The sequence below is a fragment of the Varanus komodoensis genome, unplaced genomic scaffold (genome assembly GCF_004798865.1).
Source record: "Varanus komodoensis strain SLA01 unplaced genomic scaffold, ASM479886v1 scaffold20_1, whole genome shotgun sequence".
Classification (NCBI taxonomy): Eukaryota; Metazoa; Chordata; class Lepidosauria; order Squamata; family Varanidae; genus Varanus; species Varanus komodoensis.
In genome coordinates this window covers 19,305,750-19,332,770 of record NW_025335587.1, presented here as the reverse complement: position 1 = coordinate 19,332,770, position 27,021 = coordinate 19,305,750, and the positions used below count along the sequence as shown (strand labels likewise).

Here is a 27,021-nt window from a genome sequence, read left to right as displayed (position 1 = left end):
ACCGACACATTTCAGTCCAGCAAATATTTCTCACCAATGATGAAGAACCTTCCCCCTCCAATACAAACGTTCCCTTACAGCCTGTTAGTCGGGGCATGAGCTGCACGGGCACAGTTGTTTCCATGTTCATTTTATTAATTAAAAGAGTGCAAACCATTTCCATCTCAACTCTCTGAATTTGTACAACAATTAAAACATTACCATTTAAGGATGAATCCTTCTGTTAATGCAGCACTCAGAAGGCACACAACTAACATTTACACAGGAACTCATGCTTGGAAGCAAACAGCCGATTCAGAACAGCTTCACTGGGGCACACTGAACAGCGCAAATGCAACGCACAATGGCCAGAGGGTTTGGCAATGAGTGCTGCCCATTGGCCGAAAGTGGATCAACTGGAGGTAGGGGAGCTGGGGGCAGATGAAAGGAGCCCCCCTTGCGTGGAGACATCTTCACAAGTGCGGTGCTTTTAGTGTCAATTCACGCCCTCTAGAAAGAGTGGCAGCAGGCACTCCCTCCTCCTGTCCTTCGAATACTTCAGCCACTGGGGAGCGTGGCTGAGGCTCTCGCAAGGTGTGGGGCGACACCGAGCAGGATCCGAAAAACAAAAAGTTCGGCAGGAAGGGGGCAGGAGGGGAAGGCATCACCAGAAACAGTGCAGGTGAGTTAAGCAAGGGCCCGTGATGCTGTACCACCTCAGACACACAGGCTCATGGGATGGATCATCCAAGTTCAAGCAGCCCTTGCTGCAAAATGCTCTACCTGGGCCAGAGAGAGAGAGAGAGAGAGAACACATTGAAAGAGGTAGGTGTTGGTGCACCTGCATCAGCAGCCCCAAGACTAGAAAGGACAACAACGAAGAAAGCAACGCAAACCATTCTGGTCCTGGCCAAACGCTTCCAGGAGCGAGATGACTGGGGCGGAACCGCCGTGCCACGATTCGGCGTGAGCAAAACTTCCCGCACACAGCGAGGGTCCCAGTTCGCAAACAGAGGGGGCCTCAAGACGTGTACCTGCCCCAGAATGTGTCCCACCGGCCTTTCTCCCTCACCCACAAACCCCCTTGGGCAAACAAGGCAGAAGAGCAAGGCAGGTCTGCAAGCCCCCGGGGACTGCTAAAAGTGCCGGCACGGGATGGCAGTTCCTCTAGTAGTCATTTCAGTCCAAGGGCCAGCTTCTCCCGTCGGTCCTACTCAGAGCAAGAGACGCTGGCTGCCGCTCCCAGCCAGCCTGCACCACGTTAAAAACAGTAATGCAGCAGTGGTCGCGTTGGCATTTACCTCATGCTGTCTTTTCCAGTAGAAAATGGAAGGTCTTCTGGGCCTCTCTGGTCACCCTCGGGAAAAAGTGAACACAGATCCAAGGCTGAAAGGCAGCACAAACAGCTCAAGTTTAGAATGAAACACAACACACTAAAAGTCAAGTGTTCTAAACAACACACAAAAGCCGCAAACGCAGAATGTGACGCAATGCAATACACAAGCTTCTCGCCTTGGTTTTCCAAAATGTGTGTGACGAACACACAGTAGTAACACGTTATTACGGTGACTCGGTTTCCGGGAGTTCGGCTCCTTGCAAGTACATGCGGCTTAAGGGAAAATGCCCTGCGAGAAGCAGCCTCCCGCGCTCATTCGGGCTGCATAATCAAGGATACGGTCCTTTCCGTGGAAGAGGAAAGGGACCAAGACATTTGCCTGTGTGGTTGCTAAGGCAACGGTCTTCCAAAGCCAGAGTTTGCCTGGAAAACCTCAGCCAACCACATCGCTACTGCCTCTTTTTGGAAGTGTGAGGCTTCTGGTGCTCACGGCTAGAAACGAAACAAGTTCAGAGTTTAAAGAGGGCACGACATATCAATCAAGGGGCTGTATCTATGATGCACACCTAGACAGTGCAAGATGCGAGTGAGAACAAGGGTAGAGAAACGAGGGGAAGGAGCTGCTTCACAAAACCGCGGCATGCCAAGTAATTCCGAAAGTCTAAGCACGGGGATTCAGCAGGCCTGGGTCCTTACAAGGAAGTCTTCCTACCGTTGTTTGAAGGCTGGCCCTGGAAAGCCTGGCTGAAGACATCTGGAGTAGCACCGGCAGCTTCAGCATCCTCCTGCTCCTCATTCTCTGTATCGCATTCAATGTCGCTGTCGCTGCTCATGCCTGGCAGGAGGTGAAGGACATGCTTCTGGCAGAGCCCAGCTGCAACCAGCAAGAGAAAAACAGGCTGCTCAGAGTCCAAGAATGGCTCTCAAGAAGCAGCCAAAAGACTTGTCCCCTTCTCCTGGGACTGCAACACTCCTCTATAGGGCCACTCTGGCCTCCCGGGGCCCAGAAAGCACCATGCTGCCTCAGAAGAGGACTCGTTCTGGCACCAGCGAGACCCAACCAAATTAGGAAGTCACAAGAGGCCAGAGCACTGCCGTTCCGCTGCAGACCAACAGCAGGTGCTTAATTTCAGTGCACCAGTGTGACTGCTTTTCTCCAGCAATATTCCAAAGCAGGTCGTTCAAAACGGTGCAAACCAAGTCAGCATCAAGCTATTTTACACATCCTCCCACCACTGCCTGGTCAAAGCAGAGGAGTCAATCGGAATCTCGTCTTTCTCACTCCCTTTCCAGGCCTGTGGATGCACAGACCCATCCCCCAATGCTCCCTCGGGTGACTCAAACACAGCCAGAGGGCAGAGAATCACAGAAAACCACAGCCAGAGGGCCCATGAGCTCCCTGGCAGAGTGGGGTGTTCAGTTCCAGCCAGGCCAGTCTCTTCACCAGCTTTCTCTTCTTGGGGGAGCAGTTTGTTCTCCCTTTAAGCCGGGGGGGGGGCAATGTGTGTCCCTTCAAATGTTTGGCACAAGTGACAGGAGTTTAAAGCCAAGCTCTGCAGATTGCCCACCCTTGCCTTAGCAAGCCAGTCTTGTTACAACTGTGGGGACAACTTCCTTGGACTCCTCCAGCCTTTTTTTCCCCTTACGACACCTTTGCTACTGCTTTTTGAGTTGGGGCATCTTTCCTTAGCATCTCCAGGCCTGAGATGGGAGTTAGTCTGGTGGGGTTTCTGAAGTCTGCTGGTCCTGCTGCCTGCCTCCACTGCTGGTCTGAAAAAGTCCCTCCGTGCTAGATGTCAAGAGAGACCTCTGATCCTCCATTTTTCTGTCCTCCATGTTTCAACGGTTAGGCCATTTTTGGCTGCCAACTTGCGAAAGGGTGAGCGCCCTGGGGTTTGTGTCAGGGGAGAGTTGCAGCCGTAGTGCCTTGTGCCCCTTCTTTACTCTGTATTTCCACACGTGCTGCTTGCAACTCCGTCTTCAGGGCACTTAACAAGTGCAACTCACTGACGCCCATCTGAGTTGTTTATTCCCAAATCCATGTGCTTCTGATGGTGCTTTTAGCCACATGCTGCTTTCGCTGAAGAGCGATCTAGTCTGTGTGAGTGCGCCTGCATGTGTTGAGGGTTTTTGTTTGTTGTTTACTCTTACTTCAGTAAATCCACCTTAGGATGGTCTTTGCCTCCACTGCTTAAGCCACTTTCCACAGCTGGTAGCCAGCCAGCCAGCCAGCGAGCCCGCTCGCCGGCCGCCAGGCCAAGGGCGAACCACTCTGGGAAAAGTGCCACAGACCTTTTAAGCAGATCTACCCTGACCAGCTTCTCCCAGCAGGACCTGCAAATCCACAGTCCCACGGGAGCGGTTCCTAGTCACAAGACTTACCCCGAGGCACTGAAGGACCTGTCAGCCGGCTCCACTGAGGAAGACTGGCCTGCTGAACATGCAAGGGAGATCTAAATGCCAGCAGTGAGATTCCCCCCGTTCAGGGCAACATGCTAAACACCAAGTTTCCAATTGCTCTGTCCGTGTCTATTAAAAGCAGCAAGAACCTTCTCCATCTCCATGGTTACAAAAAAGCCAAACGGTTCCAGCTGCTTCCACTTCCCTTTTCCAAAAGCAACTACGCAACTTTACAAAATATTTCCCCTGGTTCTTGCTGTCTCCTGCAAAGGGCAAGCCACATGAGCTAACAGTGCTTGAAGCATAGTGACTAAGGAAGAATCTTCAGGCTGGCGACAGACACTTCATCTAAAACACCTCTGCAAGACTGCCCGGCACAGATAAGGAGGGACGCTGGCACTTCAGCCCCAGATTCAAGCATGAATTCCTCACGGACTGAAATTCAAATGAGTGCAGGGGTGGAAGGCAGACTCTGGCAAGAAAACGTGTGGTTGGGGGATAGATACGCAAGAAAGCTCCAAATGCATGATCCACTCTGACTCAAAAGGAGACCTGCCTTCACTCTGAGGCACCCCAGGGAGTCTTCTTTCCAAAGGGAAAACTAGGGTCTCCCCATCATGAAGCCCACTGTAAGCCATGCCCCAAAGCAGCGATAAGAACGCCTCACCAAGCGTCAGCTGCCAATGAGGGGCTCACAGAAATCAAAGCCATAAATCTGAACTGAGCCCTCCCCACAAGCTGCTCAGTACACCGAGCTTTCCAGTTAGTGGCAGCTGGCCTTCCCGATACGCGTCAGGAATGCCAGGAGCGGAAGCCCATGAAAAGGTGCTCTGTGGGTCGGCTCCAGCTGCCTTCGCTCCGCAGCGCTTGAGCCCCGCCAAACAGCGAGTCTCTGGCCCACGAGAGCACGGCACATGCCCAAGCAGCCAATCCCGTGTCAGACGCCCGGGCCAGGCGGCCCCAGGCATACCTTCTTCTCGGGCTGCAGTGGGTCTGTCACAGAGGACCTCCGGCAGCTCTGCAGCTTCAGCGCCGTTTTCCAAGTCGGCCGACTCTACCGCTTCCACACGGCAACGACTCGAGTTGGACCTGTAACGGGGCGGCAACCAGTTACGAGGCAGCCGCTGCCTGCCCTTCGGCACCGAATCGCGTTGTCCAGAATCTCGGAGGCTGTCCCTTCGAAGGGACCGCAGGTGCTGGGGCTGTTCTGATACAGGCAGACCATGGTCGCCAAGGCCGGCGGGGATGGCGCTTCCCCAGCGCAGGTGGCTCCATCCTCTCTGAAGGACTGACCTGCAACAGCCCCACTGTCCCTGCACCACCCCTTTCGATCACAGGACACCTCACCGCATTGCGGCGATCCTTTAACGGCGACATTTGGAAAGTAAAGCGGGAAGGACTGATCACAAAGCAGGCAAACCTGCACTATTTCTGGATCCACACATTTCCCATTCTGTGAGTACAACATTTGCCGGAAAAACACGAGCTAGCCCTTCAAGTTCGCTGGTTTCCTGGATACAGCAGCAAAACCAGCACTGGAAAGTCCTGGAGGCCCAGGCTGCTTTAAGAGCAGAACAAGGAGCATCTCCAAGAGTGAAAAATGGGAGGGGGAACAAGATGGACCCTCAAAATATGTCATGCAAGCAGCAAGAGGGGACGAAAAGTATACTCCCCTCCTTGAAAAAGTTAGGAACAGGTAGCAATGCATGAAACTCACCCCACAGCCACCGCTTTCCTGGCTTTGTCCACAGGAGTTACGCCGTTTAAACCAGAGGCGTCCATGTCAGAACCAGGGACTTCACACTGCCTGTCTTCAGACTTGGACAACGGCTCTGAGACATTACCATTCGCCAAAGACCTGGGGGAGCCACGCCGACTGCTGGGTTTCGGATTCCCCAGGCAACCTACAGAAAGGTAAAGCGGACCTGTCGAGGCGCCGCCCGAACCATCACGACGGATGAAGCCCGTAAGGCAATGCGGGAAGCAGCAAGCGACACTTGGGCATGTCTGGAGGATCTGGGGTCCAAATGGGAGCCTGTGGGATCAGATCTGCCGAGAGCGATGCGCAAAGACTGCGCCGCAGAGGGTGCCAGCGACAGGCAGGCCCCGCTCGCAGTCTTGCCACCGCAGGGCCCCTGGAGGAACATACCTTCAGAGGAAACCTGGCCGTCTCCTTTCAAGTGAGGATTCCCGTCGCCGCAGTCCATGGCTCTGCGCAGGGACAGGCTGCCGGCTGCCCCGGTTCGACCAGCCTTGGCTGAATGGCTTTTCTTACCAGTGGCTACAATGATGGAAACAACATAAGCTTAAGTATGCTCAGTATCTGAAAACACACCCACGCTTACCCCTCTTTTTTTGGGCTGGAGAAGGCAGACAACCGTTCACCATCGTCACATTTTTCCGCAGTGTTTTAAAAACAAGATTCCCACGGGCGTTTCCTTCCTTCAGTGAAGCCCTCGTGTTTTCTGCTCACTTGCCAAGACTACCGCTCCCATCGCTTAGCGCGAGTTGCGTGCTACTTCTCCAGGTATTCAGGACCCAAAGTCCAGCACTGAAGCACAGCTGCTGCCTCTGCCAAGCTCTCCCAACTTGGTACCGTCCAGATATTCTGGACCGCGATTCCCAGGAGGGCCTGCCAGCCTGACCGAGGGGTCAAGAAGTGCTGGGAGGTGCAGACCAAAACCTCTGGGGGGCACCCGGTTGGAAAAGGCTGAGGAAGACCGAGGCTGATTAAGTCCAGCCAGAAGTTCTGGGAGAGGGAAGAACAGAGAGCACTCCCTGAAGCATGTGCATCTGCACAGTTCCGCTTTTGGTGTCTCGCGCTAAATATGTCCTCAGGAAGTACTGAAAAGAAAGCTTCTGCCGGAGGCCCTGGGAAAGTCTGCCAGCCAGCAGAGTCAGTGGCAGCCTAGAGGGACAATTCAGCTCCCCTGGAACAAAGGGCCTACGCTGTAAACATCCACAGGCCAGCCCCAGGAATTCCACATGCATTCTAATGAATGCCTGCTGCACCTTCTAATGAAGGCGTTCTTTGCCAGGCCTGCTGCCCAGCGGTCTCCCGGCAACTCGAGGTCCTTTCGGGCCGCACAAGAATACAGAAGCGGGGAAGGCTCCTGGAGCTGGTCTGGAGCAGCTGGGGTGGCACCGGCCTCTGCTGCAATGCAGGCCTCGCCAGCCCTCCCCAACCTTGGGGCCTCCGGAAATGAGCTAACTACCGTGCCCATAATCCTTGGGGCCTCTGGGAATCACAGCCTGATGCCTGGAGGTTACCAGGCTGGGGAAAGCCAGACTAGCCTCTCCTGCATGATACTAACATGCACGTGGAGAGCGCGGCCTTTGGCCTACGTCACCTTCACCCCGCATGCCCAAACGAGAACACTGTCCTTGTAATATGCAAATGGAGCCCTTTCCATCTTCGCTGAAAGGAAACCCGTCCGTGTACTCCCTGGAAAGGGTGACGTTAACCCTGGCTTCATGGAACCATGATGGCACACTGCCAGCTCTTCTGGCGCCTTACTGACAGGGTGGGCACGTTCGTGTTTAGGCTATGAAAAGACTGCAAGCATCTGCTCCCAGGCAGCGGGACAATTCCTGCCTTACAAGAACAGCAGCCGAGTCCGCCCCCACTTACAACTACGCATGTAGCAGCTGGAGAGGGAGGATCGTGTCAGCAGCTCCCGCCCAAGATCCTGCAGCTTGCTGTAGCTCTCTGCCCCACACGCAGCCAAGGCAGCCTGGTCGCCAGGGACGGAGTACACGGCCTGCCCATCAGAAGAGGTGGCGCTGCTGCTCCGGACCTCGGACAGCTGGTTCTTCACGTCCGACATTTTACTGCGGACTTCCGCCATCTGGCTTTTCAGCCTCTTCAGCATCTTCAGGTCTGGTGGAACCCGCCACATGGCCTGGTGCCGCCGCTGATCCCGCTCTTTGGGCGAATAGGAAGCTGGAAGGAGGAGACAGTCAAGAGACTGGAGAACATTCCTGGGAAACGGGCACACGGCATCCCTCCGGGCATCGGGCGAGGCCTTTCCTGCCCTCCAGTTACGACAAAAGTGGCCATTTAGAAAAGGAAACAGAATGTGGTCCAGCAGCCACACACTGCAGTCCCCGTCACCCCTGCTAGTCCACCCCGACTTGAAAAACGGCACGAACCCCGCCGTCGGCCCCCAAGTCATCAGTGGAGGAGCTGCCCAGCCACCTGTTGTATGGACGGACCCCTGTACCCCACCCCTGATCTTGCCACCTCTCCCTGGTGCACGCCTGTCTTTCCTCCCCTGCCCACCCTCTAGCAACCCACACCTTGCCAGAACACTTGGGTGTCCTCAGAAACTCATCCACAGAAGAACAAGATGTTGTTTTGGCTATTCTGAGCACAGCAATTGTGGCCAGATGTGGATGATCTGCAGTGCGGCGTCCTAAGCAGATACGTTTTTTAAAAAGAAATGTTTGGCATAGTGCATTAAAATTAGCACCATGCCCAATTTTTAGCTATGAACAATTTCGGGGCAAAAAAGTGGTCTAAAGGGAGGTAAAAAGGGGTTTCCCACAAAGACCACCTGATTAGCAGGCATTTCTGCAGCCACGGTTCCCTTCAACGGCGGTTTCTTTTGCACGTTTTAACAGGTTGCCTCGACGGGTTTCTTTTTGAGGCGCTCCCAGCCCATCACAGGTCACCCAGTGAATGCAGCTGGAACCCGATCAGATTTGGCCCTGGGCTGGCGGCAGTGGCAGGGAAACGGGGACGCACAGACTCCCGCCAAGAAGGGGCCTCTGGGCATGGATCGGGATTCTCGTTTCTGCTCCTGCACTTGCCATATTCCGTTCTCCCATCTTCATCCCAACAAGGCAGAAGCCCTTTCTCAGACCACCTCCTCCTCTGGCTGGCACCTCCCGCTGAGGAGGAGCAGAAGAGCCATGAGCTCCACAGCAGCCCTGTCTGCGGCAGAGTCGCTCTCCATCACCACAGACAGCCCTAGCTAAACTCGAAGGGGCCTGGACTGGCAGTCCTCCTGCCTGCAGCCTTTTCCTTAGAAATCCGCATATCCGTGCAAGCCACCTCCTCCTCCTGAAAGCACGAAGCCTGTTGTATTTTGCAGAGCTTCGGCAACGGAGCCCTGGTCCAGCCTCTCTTTCCCTGTCTTTAGAGCTCACGCGGCAAATGCCTTCCTTTCGAAGAGAAGATCGGCAAGCGTGTATACCAGATGGATCGTCGTTTTCTCTTCTGCTCTATTAAGTCAACAAAATGCTTTCAAAGTGACCTGAAACAAGCTATCTGTGGCTCCAAGCCAATTTGCCCCAAACACAAATGCAAATCCTGCCAAGTCTATTTATGAGGTTTGATTTTGTTTACGGATTCCTTCTGAACAAGAGGAGCAGCTGACCTTCTCCGGTCTGTGGTAAGAGAAGGACACGGACCGTTCAGCCACCTTTTCCTCTGCCACGTCTCCTGCTAAGGCCAGGATACAACTAATGTTTTAAACACTTCAAAAATATCAAGGGCTCCTCTCAGACATTTTGGAGTGCACTTCCCAGCAGCCCCAGCCAGCATGGTTAACAGCGGGGGGGGGGGGGAGTTGTAGGGGGAAACCACCTGGCTCCTTGCTTTTCAAATTGTCTCTTACCCAAAGGCCCAAATGAGGCTTTTTATAAAAACAAGTGCAGACTGATAGCAGATTCCAAGATCCAGCTGATATGGAGGAGGCCTAATTTCCATTCAGCTTCTCCATCCTTTTATTTTCTTTCAGAATGTGGCCAGGGGTACTCCCTTCCACACATCTGATGAATGAGGCAGAGCACTCCATGGCACTCCTCCTCATTATTCACAACTTACTACCTCTTGACTAAGTTTCCTTTCTTCCACAAGAAACTGAGCCAATTGCCACATTACAAGCTCAGTAAATGAAGATTTTACGATCTGGGTTAAGACAAATGCTCCAACAACCCACTTTCTATCTCATGTACCTCCTCTTCTAGGTTTTAGATTTTAAATCCATTCCAGCAGGTATTCTTTATTCCAGATGCAAGTCTAACATCACAGTTTTAGCAGAGAAAGCTTTACCCAAATGATTTCCACGTGGATCCTGTCGCTTCACGTTAAAAACCACTGAGGCAACTCTGTTATGAGGTTGCAGCGTCGATGATCAGATCAAACTAGCGACCTGCACCTTAGTCCTGAACATACTGCATGGAATTATCACCACCACTGATTAGGAAGGGAATTTACTTCTAAAGGTTCAAAAGGGGGACTGCCCTGGGCGCCAGTGCTGCAAATGAACACTAGGGAGATTTTATTGATGTTTGCAAGAAAGGTGGCCTACAAATCCAAGAAATAAACACCAGCGAAACCACAATTCCTTGCGAGACCGTATCTCAAACAAGGAGTAACAGAAGAGGAGGCATCGCAGTGTCTGCCCAGAGGGAAGCCTGCTCCGAGATCCCCCCATTCACCTCTGTTCTGCAGAAGGGACGCTGGAGGGCGCGGCTGCAGGCCCCAGAAGTTCTCCAGCCCATTTCTGTCCTTCAGGTCCAGCAAGTGTATCAAGATCAAGGGATCGAGGTCCAGCAAGCCGCTACTAGCTGCAGAGCCCAGTGAGCTTCCTCCACGCCGGGACATTCGACTGTTCCCAGCAGGGTAGCTGTGGTTCACCCCTGGAGGACCAAAGACACGTGCAAGGATGAGCAGGCAGCCAGAAGAGGCCAAGTGGGCAACAGCCAGCTCTCTGGCGTCACGCGGGGGGTTGCCATGTAGTGGCAGGGATCAGTGGTGTACTCTGCCGGAAGTGCGGGGTGGGGAGGAACAGGCCCCCCTGCCTGCTGTTGGCAATTTAATCGGGAAGCCAAATTCTCTTATCAAAAGCTCGCTCAAGCAGGTGACTAAGAACGCGCAATTAACAGAATGGGAGAGTCTTTCAAACTGAGTGGGTTTTAGACAGACACCACTGAGGCAAGATTTTACAGACAGCAAATCCTTACAAAGCAGCAGCCAGAGAACACAATCAATCATTTAGTTCTGCAGACATTCTACTTCTATCTGTGTTCCTGTAAAAGGGGTAGTATTAATCAGCTAAATATGAATTAATTTCCTGCCTCAGAAGGAATTCCATCGGAGGTGTAATTTGCCTGTCATGAGCTAGTGATTACTATCTGAGCAACAATAGGATTCAGACAGTTCTCAGAAATGCAGCTCAGGATCATCAGTGCCTGCTCAACTCTCAGGGGTAAGCAACAGACATGTGTAAGGCTTATTTGTAACGTTGTCAACAGAATTCATCTGCACTGGCATTTGAAGTGCTTACTTGAAAGCAAGGTGCCTTCCATCATTAAAAAATCCCACCCTATGCCTGAATTACTGCCAAGTTTTCAGTGCAAGGAAACATTCCTTTGAATTTGATCACCACTCGATGCTTAAGACGTTCACTCGGTTTGCCCCTTCCCATTGCAATAAGGAAACACACGGCAGCAAGATCATCCTGCTTGTTCTGATGTCAAACCCTCCGAGGATGAAGAGGCACAAACAGCAGATGAACAAGAGAATCTTTGCTCCCCAGCTCTACCCAAAAGGACACATTTATTTATTTTTTTAAAGATGTGCTAATGTTACATCGATGTGCTTTCAGGTCTTAAAAAAATACAGCTGCAATTCCCTCATGACGGTGAGCCAATGGGAAGTCTGCCCTACACTGCAATACTCAACACATGGTACATGATGCAGCAGTTCCAAAAATAGAAAATCCCACAAAACACAGAGCTTCGCGTTCCCTCTGACGTGGCACTGATGGCAAGCAGGAAAGGGGGGAGCAGGCTCTAAACAGAGATGTCCTTTTCGGAGAAAAAAGATGACCCCGTACCTGAGGCACCCGCGGTGGCAGAAGCCGCTTCTTCCCCAAGATCTCCTTCCTCTAATTCCATATTGTGACTGTACTCCACGTCATTCTCCCCAGACCTAAGGAATAAATTACAGCAAAGCCACAGAGCTCCTGTTAAGCTGCTCTTTCAACAAAGCACTTCTCCGTCAAATAATCTGCATGGATTCTTAGCTAAACAGGCGAACAAATTCACTCTTGTGGAACAGAACTGCTAGTTCATGCCTGACGAACACAGTCTTAGACACAGAAGGTCAGCGTACGAATACAGCAGAATGAAGCCGAACAGACTGTGCCACTTCCCAGGGAAGGGACAAGAATCCTCTTTTCAGAAGCCTCCCTTTCGGCAGAGGCTGGGTATCCATTTATCAGGCAATGCTGCAGTGTGAGATTTCCCATATCAACAGAGGGTCTGGAATCACTCGTTCTCATGAGCGAGCAGCAAACTGCGGGTTAATTAACATGCTTGGCATGTTCTGTAGCCATTTTAAATATTCAACCCCCAGTCAAGTGAATCAGGGGTTGCTATGCGATAACCAAAACTAGGCACTATAGGTTAATCGTGGCTTAAACAGCTCACGGTTAACCTATAACTGTGGTTGTTTCATCCACAATTAACCTACAGCGCCCAGGTTCAGAGGCTGAGTATTCAAAAAAGCTGCAAAAAATGCGACAAATTGTATGTTTGTTAATCCCCAAAATGACTTTTGAAGTCCTTTTGAACTGGTTCTTTACAGTAAATAAACAAAACAAAACAGCAGCACAAGGAAAAGTACCAGTCTAATTAGTTTACTGCTTGTCCGAAGGTTTGGGGGTTTCTGTAGGAAGCAGTGGGAAATACTGCCTGCCACTCACATGGTCTCCTCGTCAATATCATTCTCTTCTGTGTTGCTGGTTGCTGTTGAACTGGCAGAGGAGCTGCTGCCGTTGAGGTTGTTTGCTGCCTCCTCCTCCCCGACGAGATCGACATCAAGATCCCCATCCGAGAGCTCATGCTGTAATGGGAGCAGGCGAAACGGCTTTGGGTGAAATATACACTTGCGTACAGTATGTACAGAAAGGCTCGTTTTCAGAAATGGAAAAAAGGAACTGTGAAAAGCAGGAACATGTGAGACGGGGCGCAACCCCCTGCCCTGGAAACCAGGGCCAAGAGCAGCCCGCATGGTGAACGACTTGCCTGAATGGGCTAAAGGAAGAAGAAACTGGGTGTCCTACTGGACTTCCTTTATCTCCCGCAAGAAGACTCAGGGGCACCTAAGGGGCCTTTCGATGTTTCAGAAATCATGGAGGTGGCTGAAGAGGCTTTTCTAAATTTGGGGAGGGGAGGCAGTTATGCACCGCACAGCATTAGTGGGTGGTTCTCTTCACCAACAAAACCTGAAAAGCTGAATTTATATTGATATTCAAACAACAAAGTTATCAGATAGTAAAACAGGTTGGTTACTGTTTTCGGGGTATTTTGCCCTTCCTGTCCGACTGACTATGGCTAGGGCATGCTGGAAGTTAAAAGACTTTCTTCTATCTAAACATGGGGAGGATCATGCCCTAACCTGCTCTCCATTAGCAGAGGCCGATCCACAAACATTCCTCATTACAATAAATTGACTGGGAATATTGGAGCACAAGATAAGGAGTCTTACATTGAAGTCTTCATACTGAACTTTCTCCTCCTCCTCCTCCTCCTCTTCCTCCTTTGTATCCCTGGGCGATGCTGTGCTGGCCACCGTCTCAAGAAGCACTTCTGAGTTTGGTCCCGACTTTTTTGGTCTTGTTCCCAGAGCATCATCACTCTGAGGACTGAGGTGACTGTCTGGAGGAAACAGGCCATGGGATTTCTGGACACGGGAAAGTGTGATCGCAAGCCCCTTAATTTAAAAAAAAGGCACACAGGAAAAAATATACAGTGCAACAAAGAAGACAAAGAAGCATACAGTGCAACAAAGAAGATCTAAAGTAGAAGCATTTTGTAATTCTAAACCAGTCATTCCCAAACGGTGTGCTGGCCATATAGGCTATAAATGTGAGAATGAGATAAACTGTGGCTCTCTGTATGTTTTAATCTACAGCTCCTATTGGCCACAGCCAGCAGAAGCTATGGAGGGCCATAAGGTGGCCTTAGGATTTAAATACTCCTCAGAGTCAGGATTCGCTACCCAAAGAGGAGATCACCCGTTGCCTCCCTTCATGATTCACTGATCTGGCCTCAACGCCTTCCCACTGGCCTCTTCCAGGGTTAGATGGGTCTGACACTTCTCTGCCTTGGCTCATGCCAACACCCCAATGCACAGAGGCAGCAGGTTGACCCAGCTTAAGAGAAAAGAGTGCCGGAACAGTAACTCACAATCCTAACGGACAGAAGGAGGCCCAGCTGTGATTTCACTGTTCAACAGTCATCACCCCCACAGCCGGCGAACTGACAACCAATATCCCTCACACTCAGGCTGCTTACCTCTTTGAGATTGCTTATTTCCTGGGCATAGCTCGTCTGGGCAGCTTCCAGCTGGGAAATGTACCAGTGTTGGTCGCGACACTTCTGGAAGAAGGTAGGCGAGCGCACCTGGAACCTTTAGAGGAGAGCGGGGTCAGGCACTCACAATGCTCCAGGTAATTCCAGGCAGGAGAAATGCATGTGCTGGCGCCATTTATTTATTTATGAATGAGACTTCTGTGCTGCCCCATTCGCCGAAGCCTCGGGGCGGCTCACATCCATAAATAAACTTCCATAGAATAATATAAATTAACAGTATAAATTAAGTCCATTCCAGGGAGGGCAGCCTGTCCGTGCTGACACAGGTAACCAAGATTCCCGGGCAGGGACGGCAGAGCAGCTCTCCAGCACCATCCCACTCAGCCATAACACTCAGGGCCGTGTATAACTTTGAAGGACTGTTATAACACAGACGACGCGGAAGTGCCTGGAAGCTGTCACCATGGGGGATCATTTTTATATATTACTCTGTGAACCCCAGCACACTGCATTTAAAATGCACGGTAACTAGTAAAAAACCAAGCCATCCACAAAGTGCATGTAAAGATCCAAAATGAAGATGTGAGGTAGGTTCATAAATATAAATATTTTGGAATCTGGCTAAATAAGGAGCGGGTTTCGAAAAATACAATCAAAATTAGAGTGGAGATGACCAGGCGTAACTTTTTAATTATGGAACATGCAATACATAATAAAAAAAATAAAATTAGTCTTTAGGATGTGCTCTATGCATCCCCAGTTCATACCCAGCAGAGTATGATGGGTCTTGCAGTCCAACACAAATGGGGTTGGGAAAGCTAAGGGGCACACTGCAAGCCACCTCAAGCGCTTCTCAACACATTTTCACCATTTTTATGCTGTGAGCCGCCCCGAGGCTTCGGCAAGGGGCGGCATAGAAATGTTTTAATAGATAAAATAAATAAGGGGCTTCCACAGTGCTTAGGAGGCAACACCAAGACACCTCTTCCTGCCCCCTCCCCACACCCCACCCAAGAGGGGCCCTTGCGATTACCCCTCGTCCCCAGCACCAGCACGGCAATCTTCTCCCTTACCTTAAAATGACGGTGTCATTCTGCCTGTTCAGGTAGCCTTCGTTAGCCAGCAAGTCCAGTCGAAAGAATCTGTTGTAGCCCCAGCACTCCCCAACTTCAAAATCAGAGGCAAATTCTCGAATGATGTTTTTCGCAGGATCATTAGTGGACTGGTGGACCATTTCTACACGATATTCGTATCTAAAACAAAACAAAAAACTCACAGAAATTAAATCCACTCATACTCAACAATAAGGCCAATCATCCTTGATATTCCCCTTGTCCTACATTATTAGAGGATTTAGAAGGCCTTTAGAAAATGAATAGGCCCTATTCTGAGTAGATCTGTTCTTGCAGCTTAAAAGAAGTGGAAGAGCTGTTATCCATTAGTCTATACTGCCCTTTCTATACTGCACCGAGGCAATAGTGGTTGAGTTTATTTTATTTATTTATTAAACATTTCTATGCCGATGTAAGACTTTTTTAGACTGTAATCTGTTGCTGTCTGAGCAAGACATGATTGCTTAGCAAAGACTACAGACTTTCCATCTGCTGTAACTGAAACTAGGAGGGAAATTTAAAGAATGTTACGTCTTGCCAGGGCAACTAGGAGTATGTTTGTTCTTGCCTGAACATAATTTCATTTGACGTAAATATGATCTATGCTGATTTGTATTACTTTTAAACTGATTTGTACCTCCCCTTTAGTGATTCAATTTTATGGTACACTTTTTCCAATTATGACATTACCTACCAAATAAAAGAGAATTTTTCCACCAACTTTTTAAAACATGTACATGATTAGGGCTGTATTTTGACTGAGTCAGGCACTTATAAGAGGCAAGCTCGTGTCTCCCATACCACACTGGAAAAATCTAAGTAACCAGTTCAGGGAGAGTCTGGAAGGAGTACTGATTTTTTCACACCTTCAGCATAAAAGCTTTTTAATTTCGAAGCATTAACACACACAATGGCCGGATCTGCAGTTCTGTGGACAGAAAGATCCCATTCAATGAGAGGACAAGCTTCAATTCAGAGGCAGGTGCTCCAAATAGAAGCGTGGAAGGAGGGAGAGCGATTTTTGCCAATTTCTCTTCGCCCTGCAGGGCCTTTTCAACCCCCCCGCCCAACACTTTGCCTCAGTGGGATCAGAAAGACTCCACTGCTTTTTTGAAGAATCACTAACCAGACACTACTCAGGTTCTGCAGTACAGAAAGATTTAATTTTCAAAGGGCACTCCCACCCAAAACAAATGCCCAAGCAGTATTTCTCTGAGACATGCTACTTAATTAGTTTCTCGTATCCATCCCCTCCAGCGATGTCCAGTGAAACAGGATTCCACTCTCATCCTCATGCAAGAGAAACAAATGGCAATTGTCCTTACTTGGATGTTTCTGGCAATCCGGCAGAGAGCTCAAGAAACACAGACAGATAGTAGCCTCGCACCACCCCGTTTCCATCCTTTAGGGGGAAAAGGGGAATATGCAAGTTAGTCGGCTAGAATGGGTCTACTAGCTCTAAAGAGAGATTTCAAAACATCCTGCACTGACCGAAAGCACGGCTGAGGCAAGTGAAGGACAGGATGGTGACTTTTACGCATTTCTGACATTTTACTCAACTTAGTGGGCAGCCCTAAATTTGGGATGCCTCATAAGAAAGTCCCGAATTCATAAATAAATACACAGCTGTCAAAGGCCGTCTCCACTGCTGCTGTGTCTCCGCTCTGCACCCTCCTCCACTTCCAAAGACATGTCTGCATGCTGCCACTTGAGAAGAAGGAATTCTCAAGTCCGGGAGAGGACTGTACCAGAAAAGGAGAGGCTTTTGTGTTCGATCTTTAGTCCATAGCACAGACCACTTGGTAACAACAGGGCTACTGTTCAGGGGGAAACTCAGAGGGGTGCCGCGTTATCCATGAAATGCCAAGCACGAGAACTCTGGGCTCAGGACTCCCTGCGTTCTTATATTAGTTTCAGGCACAATCAATATGCCAACTGCAGCCCTCAATCTCTGCAAGTTGTGCCCCAGGGCTATTTATATGAATAAAACATAGCCTGTCAAATAATAGCACAATGCAGCAGTAGTCGTAGGTGAGATTTCAATATGCAATTCCTAATACCATCAGCCAAACTTACTGGATAAACCTTTAGCCTCCAGCAAAGCCCAGAAACTTGAAGAGGCGGACTGTAAACCGGATCTGCCCGCTGACGTAAAGTGCTGTTGAGACAATTGAAAGAAATATTTAATGTTTATCATGCCTTTTTCTTTAAAAAAACAAAAAAAACCTCAAAGTGGCTTACATCATTCTCCTTCTCCTGCTCTCAATCCTATCACCACAACCACCCTGTAAAGTAGGTTGGGCAGAGAGAGGCCCAAAATCACCCAGCTGGCTCCATGGCTGAGCGGGGACCAGAACCAGATCGCCTGAGTCCCAATCTCACACTCTTACCCACAACACCACACCGGCTCTCAGAACAGAGATGGAAGCAAAACCTTCAACACAAATAAGACGCTTGTTTCCCTCCAAAAAGCAAATGCTCCGTGATGGGTTTTCAGCTTCAAATAACTATGGAATAATTCCTCATCAACAGTACTTTTCCAGCACGTGCAAAATCATGTCTCTTCTTAATTTCTGTTCTGTTACTCCCAAAAATGCTTTCATGGCAGGCCGGTCACTATGCCTTTCTTCACACACACACAAGCATGCGCAACGTGACTGTACGTTCTCCTTGCAAGTAACTCTACCCCACGCTGCCCTAGAGATCCGGCTGCTTCCTCTGAGTGGCACACCCATTTGGAGCTGGGGGAAGGCTCTGGCCTATGCTTGGATGCACCCTTCAGGAGCGACGGAGAAATGCAGTCCCAGCCCGCATGCAATGCCAGACACTCAAACCGTATGGTTTGCTGCCAGCTTCCCAAAAAGATTCGGATGCTCCAGCGATCAGGGCAACGAAGTTAAGCGCCAAGCTCATCTCTTTGGTTCCCGCTTGGAAAGTGCGAGAGGAAGGCGGAGGGGACAGGCAGGCAGACTCTGGCCAGTATTGCCACATGAACCAGTAGCAGGAACAGCCACAGCAAGAAAAGGCACGGAGGTTAACAGCCTGCTTTATGTCTTCTGGGACACCCAATTTAAACCCAGGAATCACAAAACAAGCAAACAAGAATCTCCCTTCTTGGCCACTCACGTTCCTACCTGAAATTCTCCAACACAAACGTCGTTGAATCATATGCAGGTACCAGCTCGCTGCAGGAAAAAGGTACCAGGTGTAAGAGAGTCACTTAGTTAAAACATGGCTGATGTTGCACAGCACTTTATGGGTGTGTCTAATAAGCTACAGGAAACTTCCAGAGAACACTCACTAGATCTTAAAAAGGACGTGTTGGACCATGAGTCCAGCAGCAACAGGAACATGACCTTAGACGTACTGATCCAATTAAAATGAACCACCCCGGGCAATAGTCTACCTAGCATCATCAGGGGGCACCAAAATTCAGCTAACACAAGGAGTCCCAATTCCCTTGTCCTCTTTTTCACAAGCTGAGGAAGGAGGGGACAGTATCCAGACACTCCTGATCTCCCCACGGGCACAACCCCACAGAACAAAGGCCACCTCACCGGGTGCCAGGTCTGGCACACACCAGTTCATTTATTCCTGGCAGTCATTGTCACGCCGTTCCCACTGTGACCCAAATGCAGTGCTTGGACCAGCTTGCCACTGGGCCAAATTAAACGCCCCATTCCACATGCACTGTGGGGAACAGACTCCCTCTTGCCCCCTGGGCAAACGTTGGTGCATACGTGGAATCCATGCCAAGGCTCAGGGCAATGCCCACGCCGCCCTCCCACCAATGATTCTAGGGACTGGCACAGCAGGACAGGCCACAGCAGAGCAGAGCAGGCCGGGTGCCTGCCGAAGAGACCTGCCCCAGCAAAGCCCACTGCCACAAGCCCCGTGGGGCTGCTCCTCCTCCTCCTCCTCCTCACTGCTACAGTTGACCTGTGCACGTGTCTCTCCCTCCGGTGCAGACAATGGTGGTGGCGGTGGCAGCGGCAGGTGCTGATGCTTCCTTCTCACTGGCTCTCTGCCAGTCCAGCAAGCAAGTAGCACCAACGAAGAGGAGGAGGAGGAGGAGGAGTGCGAGCCGCTGGTGGCCATGACAGTGGAAAGGCAGATGCGGGGCGGTGGGGAGGCCCGGCTGTGGAGATCCCTTGCTCAAGAGCCCTCAGAAAGCTCAAGCCAGCACTGGCTGTAGGCGCCACGACCTCCGCGCAGGATTAGAGCGTTGCGGGGATTCAGGCTCGACTGGGACGTCAACGACGGACCGGCCGGTGAGGAAGCCGTGGATGCCGCACCTTGTGAAGTCTGGAGGGACAGGCGTGGTGACAAAGGAAGCCATGGGCTTCCGGTGGACCTGCTGGAACATCATCAAGATCTCTGAGCTTTTGGAGATCAGCTCACTTTTGCTGCAGGACCGGAGCTGCCGAGAAGCAAGCAGAGAACAAATGCAGACCTGGGTCACACGTGCACAGGGTTCAAGCGCATCTTTAAACTGCTGAGTAAATTAACAACTGCGGCTGAGCTGAGCTGCAGGAGCTGTAACAAAGGAGTTAGGATGCCTTGGACAGCGATGCTGATACAACTTCAAATCCTTAAGAAAGATAACCAGCGCAGAGGAAAGAATGCATGTTTGCTACGCCAGGGACACGAGGACTTCTGCAGCACCTCAAATAGGGAAGAATGTAAGAGCCGTCTCTTATCACAGCCCCCCACCCCTGCCCCACACGGTGGGTTGTCCTTCAGGTTGCCTATCCAAAAACCGAGAATACAGGAGACAGACTAATCCAAGACTCAAGGATTCTCCCCAGGAGTTACATGTGACCCATTTAAATCCATTTTCAAACCAACGATCCACTTATTTATTTAGTGAGATGAAAGCAGATCAAAAAACCTCAACAGGCTTCAAACTATCTGTTTCTGTCACCTGGTGTTCTACTTCCTGCAAGAGAGACTCCAGAAGTTCTGTTTCTTGAGTGAGTGAAGTCTTCTGACCTATTTAGGAACATAAAGAATCAAAATTCAGTTATTGTTGCCCCCACAAAACAAGACTTATGGGGCTCTGCTTTCAATATTTAGGGATAATATGGAATTTAGAAGTGCACGTATTAAGAAAAATGCAAGAAAACAATTCAACCAATTCATTAGTTAAATTAAAAAAGCACTCCAGTGGCTAAGATGACAGATTGGCTTCAGTCAGGTTAAAATTCATTAATAAGATTTCAGTTCATTGAAACTGAGTGGGTTTTCTCCACCATTTCCTACTTTTTAAAGAATATTAGAAAGCTGCTTTAATGCACTGCTTACGAGCATGAGCTCAAGCTTCGATATAAAGCCAAGCCTCATCAGGTAATCTGTAGATCGCAGTTCTTGCTCCTATCATGTACTACGGGAATAATAATGCCCATCTCACACAACTGCTATAAAAGAATACTGAGAACGCGCCTGGAGAGCTCTGAGGAACAACGCTATGCAATGCCTGTATTCCAGCAAGCTATTCAAGTCCAGCTTGTTTTAGGACCCAATATAAATTGTGTTTTCTGTCTAATTTGTACCACGCTTTTGGGACAGGGAAAATATAACTCTGACACTCAGCCTTATCTCAAGGAGGCCACAATTTCATTCAGATCCCTCCTCCAAAATCTAACACAAGACAACAGCAAGCCTACCCATCAGCGTGATCAGTTTGTTCTTCAGCTGGGTGTCCAGCCTGGCAATCATCATCTCCACCGCATTCCTGATTTCCCGAACGCGCTCGTCTTTTGCACCACGTACCGCTTCGATGTTCCTTTCCTGAAAGACACGGGAGGGTGGCACGGGGTTAATACTGGCCGGCAACCCCTCCATTCATTTAGACATGGAGGAAACGCCTTGAAAGACAGATTCGCAGGCCGCTTAGCCTGCAGGAGTTCTGTTACAACAACAGGCACTCTGGACATACCATTTTTATTGCATTGTATTCATTACCATTCTCAACAGGCTGGTTCAGTCAGTGTCCTCGTAATCATCTGAGCTCAGCACAGGCCGGCTGCCATGAAAACGTGACCAGGTACTGCCCAGGCACCTCCAGCTGAACAATTCCCCACAGCCAGCGAGCAGCAGGCAGGGTCATTCCACAGAACAGAGGTGCAGCTAGTAACGAGCTGCATTTACAGCCTCAACGGCTCCCTCTTGTGCTTTATGGAGGGGACTCTCAAACAGGTTATGTTTCCCTGCGCGTCCATTTCTACAGCTTCAGACTACGGAAGAATCTGTGAAGCAAAACTGCCATCAGTGGAACACGCAGCACACCTCCTCCACCAGGGCTATAGCGCAAAGATGAGGGCACCATGAGAACATCAGTGCGCTAGAGCATGTCCAAAGCAGGGAGAAGAGGGGTTCTCACCACTTCTTGCACCAAACTGATCAGCTCCATGAGTCTGCGACGAAGCTTGGCCACCTCTTCATTCACTTTTGTCACGTGCTGTTCATAAATTTCAGCCAGTGGCTTGAATGTATGCCCTCCATGCTATGAGAAAGACATACAAGCACGTATATTTTAGGTTCACTCCATCTAGTTAGAAGAGGCTACTTCCTTCTCTCTTGCTCAAGGAAGTCCAAATAATATTCACAAATCTTAATACAACACTAGTCTTCCCTTTATTCACCAGCCCAGAGTATGGTTTCCATTAGAGTCGGACCTCTTACAGAAATCTGTTCAGACTCCAGTGTTACCCCCCAACTGCATTCAGAGTGCCAGGGAAAAGCCTAAATCAGCTACATCAGGTATAGCTTGTATGCAAAGCTTAATTTAATCAGTTTTAAAGGACTTCGGTTCCTTTCTAAAAAGTTCAGGATAAATTTATTTATTTATTGGTTTATATCCTGCCTTTTTCCTACAAAGGGCTCAAGGCAGCTTACCTCATTCTGCTCCTCCATCTTATCCCCACAACAACCACCCTGTGAGGTAGGTTGGGCTGAGAGTCTGTGACTGGCCCAGAGTCACCCAGTGGGCTCCATGGCTGAGCGGGGACTCGAACCCAGGTCATCTGAGTCCCAGTCCCACGCTCTTCACCACTAAGCCACACTGGCTCTCCGTCAAACATTTTAACAAAGCAGCTGAACACAAGAGCTCCCTGCCAAACAGGGTGAGCAACGGGTTGCTAGCAAGGAGGCCACCTGGGCTGCAGCATTCTGGTTACGGAATGCCCTCCACACCGACAGCCTGGTCTTTGCAGCACAAAGTCCCCCCCACCCCCGACACACACGACTCTTTCACCTTTTAAAATCTCTACTGTGTCTCACTAGCATTTTACAATGTCTTAGCATTTTAAAAACCTGAGATAATTGTGATGCTCTTTTGAGTCTTTTTATTGGATTTATCTTCTACTGCTGGTTTTATGTTTCTTAGGTTTAGAGTCACTGGCTTTATTTTTTGTATGCAATGGGTTCTTTTATTGGAAGTCATCCAGGTAATATTTTGTTATTGAACAACATATATGACAGCAGTAAAATAAATTTAGTTTTAGGTTATTTGGTAGTTCCACCAAAATCAAAAAGAAGTCACAGAAAGAGACGACGCACTCAGCAGCTGGGGCCAATTCCATTCAGGCGATTCCTTGTAGAGTCATACACAAAGCAGACTGAAACATCAATATTTGATGCAGACTTCTTTGGAAAATTCTGTCTCCTTAAAACTTCCGTTTCCACAGCAGCTCACGACTGAGCTACACCTCTTTTCAAGACAGTTTTTAAAACTCTCTCCACTGGAAAGTTCATCTCCGTGCTCATACTTCTCTTACAAAACATAACCTTGTATTTAGAGTTTGAAAGGCTTCAGTTAGAAGAGGTCCGAACGACAACCCGCTAAACTGCATCAGTTAATGTTCCATACAGCCTGGCATCGTGAATGTTCTGATGCCGTGCACATGAAGGTATTCTAGACCATGAGTTAGCTGGCTCCCCCCGTGCCCAAGAGAGACCAAGGGGGCTACCAGAGGAGTGAAGCATTATATACCCAGCAGACATCCACATACGCCCGCCTGCCCCTTGAGATCTGCGGGAGAGGCCCTTCTCCAGGAACCCTCCGTGAAGGAAATTAGGAGGGTAAGTACCCGGAGGAGGGCCTTCTCTGCGGTGGCGCCCAATCTATGGAATGCGCTCCCCAGAGAGGTCCGCCTGGCGCCGTCGTTATTTGTTTTTCGGCGCCAGGCGAAGACCTTTTTATTTAAGCGTCATTTTAATTGTTAACAGTATTTGCTTATTTTATCTGGCCAGGGCGACTTCTTTTATATTGTTATTTATTTTATATTGTCATTTTTATATTGTTACTATTGTATTTTTCTTCATGTTGTGAGCTGCCCCGAGGCTTCGGCAAATGGGTCGGCATATAAATGTTTTAATAAATAAATAAACAAACAAACAAGCAGTCATCATACATGCCTCAGCCCAGCTCCCAGTAGATTAGTCAGGTTTTTTTCAGGCTACCAACTTTTGTGGGTTTATTTGCAAAGCTATTTTAATAACAGGGACATTATCTTTGAGGAGAGGTTAGCCGTGTTTCTATTAAGGAGATGCAAGCAGCATTCATCTGAAACTACGTTCATAATCAAGTTATGAAAAGGTAGAACAAAAAAACCTCACAAGTACCTCAGACCCATGACTATATTGGCATTCCAATGAAGCAAACACACAAAATGGCTTCTGCATCATTGCTCATTGCTGTGCCATTGCTTCCATATTACAAAATAAGCACTGAATGCGCAGCTCCCTGCAGTCTGTGTATCAAAAGAGCTTCCACTCACCATTCCGCCCCAAAGGGCACACTGGTGGCAAATGCACTTCTTACACGTCCAACAAAATACACTGAGCTTTTCATGATGGTTTTCGCACCTTTAAAGAAGTAAAGAAAAGTTCTCAGAACACCAATGCACCAAGTACGAAGGATTCACTGCTGTCAAGCTCACAGGAAATGCTGGAATCTCTGAAACCTTCCATCTTAGCTATTGGAATAGAAGCCATAACAATGGGGGATAAACTCTCTGGCACCTTACAAAATGCAATGATTCACTAAGCGTAACAGAGCTGCTGATACATACACCGCACACTTCAAGGAGTGAAGATGTGTTTCCTGATCTGGGGAGAATCAAAGCAGCCCTTTAGGCAAGACACTTCAAAGCACCAGGGTTAATAAACAACAGCAGTCCAGCCACACATACTTGTCCTTTTCACTCTCTTCATGCTTGTTCAGATTGCACAGCTGCAGCGTGTCAAGCTGCTGGGTCACCTCCTCAGCCCAACGACAGTTGACAAGTTCTCGGAGCTGGAGTGGAGCTCTGCAAGTTAGAAATTCCAGGAGTTCAGTTTGAAAACTTGGAGCAAATGCTTGCTCTTTAGAAAAAAAAAATATTCTAGCCAATGTCACTATTCATTCGGGCATATATATGCTCTCTGTGGCCAAGGGCTGATCAGTGGGAGGTTGGTGTTGATGCGCAGCTGTCTGGGCAACCCTGCACAGAAGACCCCTCAGGTGTGGATGCCAGTCAGCAGCCAGAATGAACCAAGGGGCTGATTCAGGACAAGGGAGCTTCCTGGGTTTCTAGCTGCAACATTAAGGTAGCGAAAGCTCTCCCGCAACTCCTGAAAACTGTTTTCTTTTCTTCAGTGTAACCAACTGTGGACTGTTTATAAAATTGTCACTGTTGTTGCTCTTTAAGTTGTGTATGGCCGCTTGGGGGCCAACATAATTTGGTTCCTACAGATTGCCAGCTGCCCACACCACCTTAGACAAAGAAGCAAAGTAACTCTGATAAATAACACCTTCTTCCCGTTAAATACAACAGCCTCAGAGGTGGCTTACCGACAGTGGGGGCACTGAGCTCTTTGTTCTGTCAACCACCGCTGTCAAACAGAAATAGGCATATTATAAAACACCAGAGTAGTTCAGAAATATCAGAAAATGCAGGAGCCCTATATCTTCCCCTTTCTGTTTGTGCTTTTTATTCACAAATCAATGATTGTCCCAGTGAGCAAATCCCCACAACATGCAAGCAAACAGAGATATAAAAACACAGCTGGAGGCTGTGTTGTCCGAATCCAGCCACCGCGGTTGGCCATTGTGGTTAATAATGGTCGACAAGCACAGTAAGACACCAGTGGGCCCATTCTCACTACCACCACTGCTTGCGCTGTTGCCCGAACTCGCACAACACAGCACAGCACAACACACCAAGCAGGAGTAGCCGCCCCAGCCATCGGCGGAATCCCAGCCCCTCCTGCCCCAGGGGAGCAGAGGACCACACCACCGGTATGCCCAGGCCGGGGCGGAAACCAGCAACCCACGCTGCAAGGCTGCCCCGGCACGGAGGCGACCAAGGGCTCCCCCGGAGCAAGCAGCAGGGGTGTCCAGTCAGCTCCCCCATTTGTCGCACTGTGCTTTCGGATATGAGCCCTGTTAGCACAGAGAAGCCCCCCGGACAGCCACGGCCAGCTGAAACCAGCCCGCAATCACAGCTGCCAAAGCGCAGGCGTTTCATTCCTCCTAGGAGGATGCCCTGGGATCCTGCCAGGAAGAATGAGGCGCAAGGGAAGGAGGAAGAGCAGGAGAAGATCGTCCGCTGGGTTCATTCCCGCGCGTGGCACTGAGCGGCGACCCACTGCGAGGAAGGGCCGCCGAGGGGCGCCAAGAGGCGCGACCCGGCCCACGAGCCCCACTTACCCGGATGCAGCTGAAGCAACACAGCTTGGAGCAGTGTGGACACAGGCGCGCGTCGCGCAACTTCTCCATGCAAATGAAACATCGGAACACTTCGGCGATGCTCTGCGGGGAAGGAAAGGCGCTCCGTTCACGGGCGGGGCCGAGGCCAGGGCAGCCCCCGACTCGCCACGACCACCGGTGCAGCGGGAGGACGATCGCTCCGAGCGCAGGATCCCAGAGCGTCGACCATGTGGCTCTGCCCTCCCGGTGGGATTAAAAGGCGTTCTTCTTCCGAGCTCTCGGGCCGGGAGCCGCGGACTTTCTCTCCCCCGGAGCCGGCCAGGGCCCAGCGCAGGGCACGGGGCCCCCGCGGGGAGGACGCCGCCCCCCAGCGGCGGGGCAGCGGCGGGCCGCCTTCCTCACACGCCCCCCCCCGCGCAGTGCGGCGGGGCTCGCGGGCGAGGGGCCAGAAGGGCGCCCCCGGCCCCGCCCGCCCCGCCCCCGGGGGCAGCGCCGACCCCGCGGGGCCCCCTGCCCGCAGCCGCGGAGGCGGCCCGCTTACCTCGACGCTCTGCTCGTCCATGGCGGGCTCCGGCGGCGGCGCCCCAGCGCGGCCTCGGGGGACGAGCGCGAGGGGTCCCTGGCCGCGCGCCCCTCCGCTCGGCGCTCACATCGCGGCCCCTCCCCTGAGAGAAAGCCCGCGCGCGCGCGCGACGCCGGCGGGGGGGGGGCGGCGGGCTAACGGCTCCTCCTCCTCCTCCTCCTCCCGCCGCGCGCCCGAGCGGCGAGGGAAGGCGGCGAGGGGACCGGCGGGCCCCTTCCGCCACACTGCGCGTGCGCGGCCGTGCCCGCTCCGGAGACGCTGCCGCAGTCGCGAGCGCCGGCCGGGAGGGCGCGGGCTTGCCCCGCGCATGCGCCGTCCGCGCTCCCCGCCTCTTTGTATAGACCGCCCTTTTCTTGTCCCTGCAGGGAAGGCCAGGCGGTTTCCGCGGTGCGGAGTAACTCCGCGAGGCAGGGGAGATCGGGGCCGATTGAAAAGGAAACTCATAAATATAAGTATGTACAATTAGAGTAAAACGAACAATTATATACACGAATAAACGTACTTCCTGTATGTGTTAGATTTATCCTTTTTCCTTACAATGAACTCAAAACAGCTTACATAATTCTGCTTCTGCTCTCAAGCTTACCCC

At 50.6% G+C, this 27,021-nt stretch overlaps 1 protein-coding gene across 3 annotated transcripts; it reads right to left on the bottom strand.

Annotated features, from left to right (window-relative positions):
• Nucleotides 1-113: 113 nt before the first annotated feature.
• Nucleotides 114-26,492, bottom strand: TRIM37 (tripartite motif containing 37). 3 transcript variants are annotated; one of them, XM_044430118.1, is made up of 25 exons: nt 26,391-26,492; nt 25,850-25,951; nt 24,992-25,032; nt 24,351-24,467; nt 23,937-24,024; nt 21,539-21,661; nt 20,823-20,946; nt 20,081-20,148; nt 19,452-19,576; nt 18,291-18,341; nt 17,233-17,314; nt 16,482-16,558; nt 15,118-15,297; nt 14,027-14,141; nt 13,218-13,442; nt 12,433-12,572; nt 11,563-11,657; nt 10,163-10,363; nt 7,347-7,658; nt 5,865-5,996; nt 5,433-5,619; nt 4,686-4,804; nt 2,028-2,189; nt 1,281-1,365; nt 114-762 (listed from the first exon to the last, which is right to left on the bottom strand). In XM_044430118.1, the coding sequence occupies exons 1-25, from the start codon at nt 26,409-26,411 to the stop codon at nt 759-761; spliced, it is 2,976 nt and encodes a 991-aa protein (XP_044286053.1). In that variant the 5' UTR covers nt 26,412-26,492; the 3' UTR covers nt 114-758. The 3 variants fall into 3 exon arrangements, with proteins under 3 accessions (XP_044286053.1, XP_044286055.1, XP_044286054.1); XM_044430120.1 differs by lacking the exon at nt 24,992-25,032 and having other exon boundaries at nt 26,391-26,491; XM_044430119.1 differs by lacking the exons at nt 21,539-21,661; nt 23,937-24,024; nt 24,351-24,467; ... (1 more) ...; nt 25,850-25,951; nt 26,391-26,492 and adding an exon at nt 21,121-21,363.
• Between the last annotated feature and the right edge of the window lie 529 nt (nt 26,493-27,021).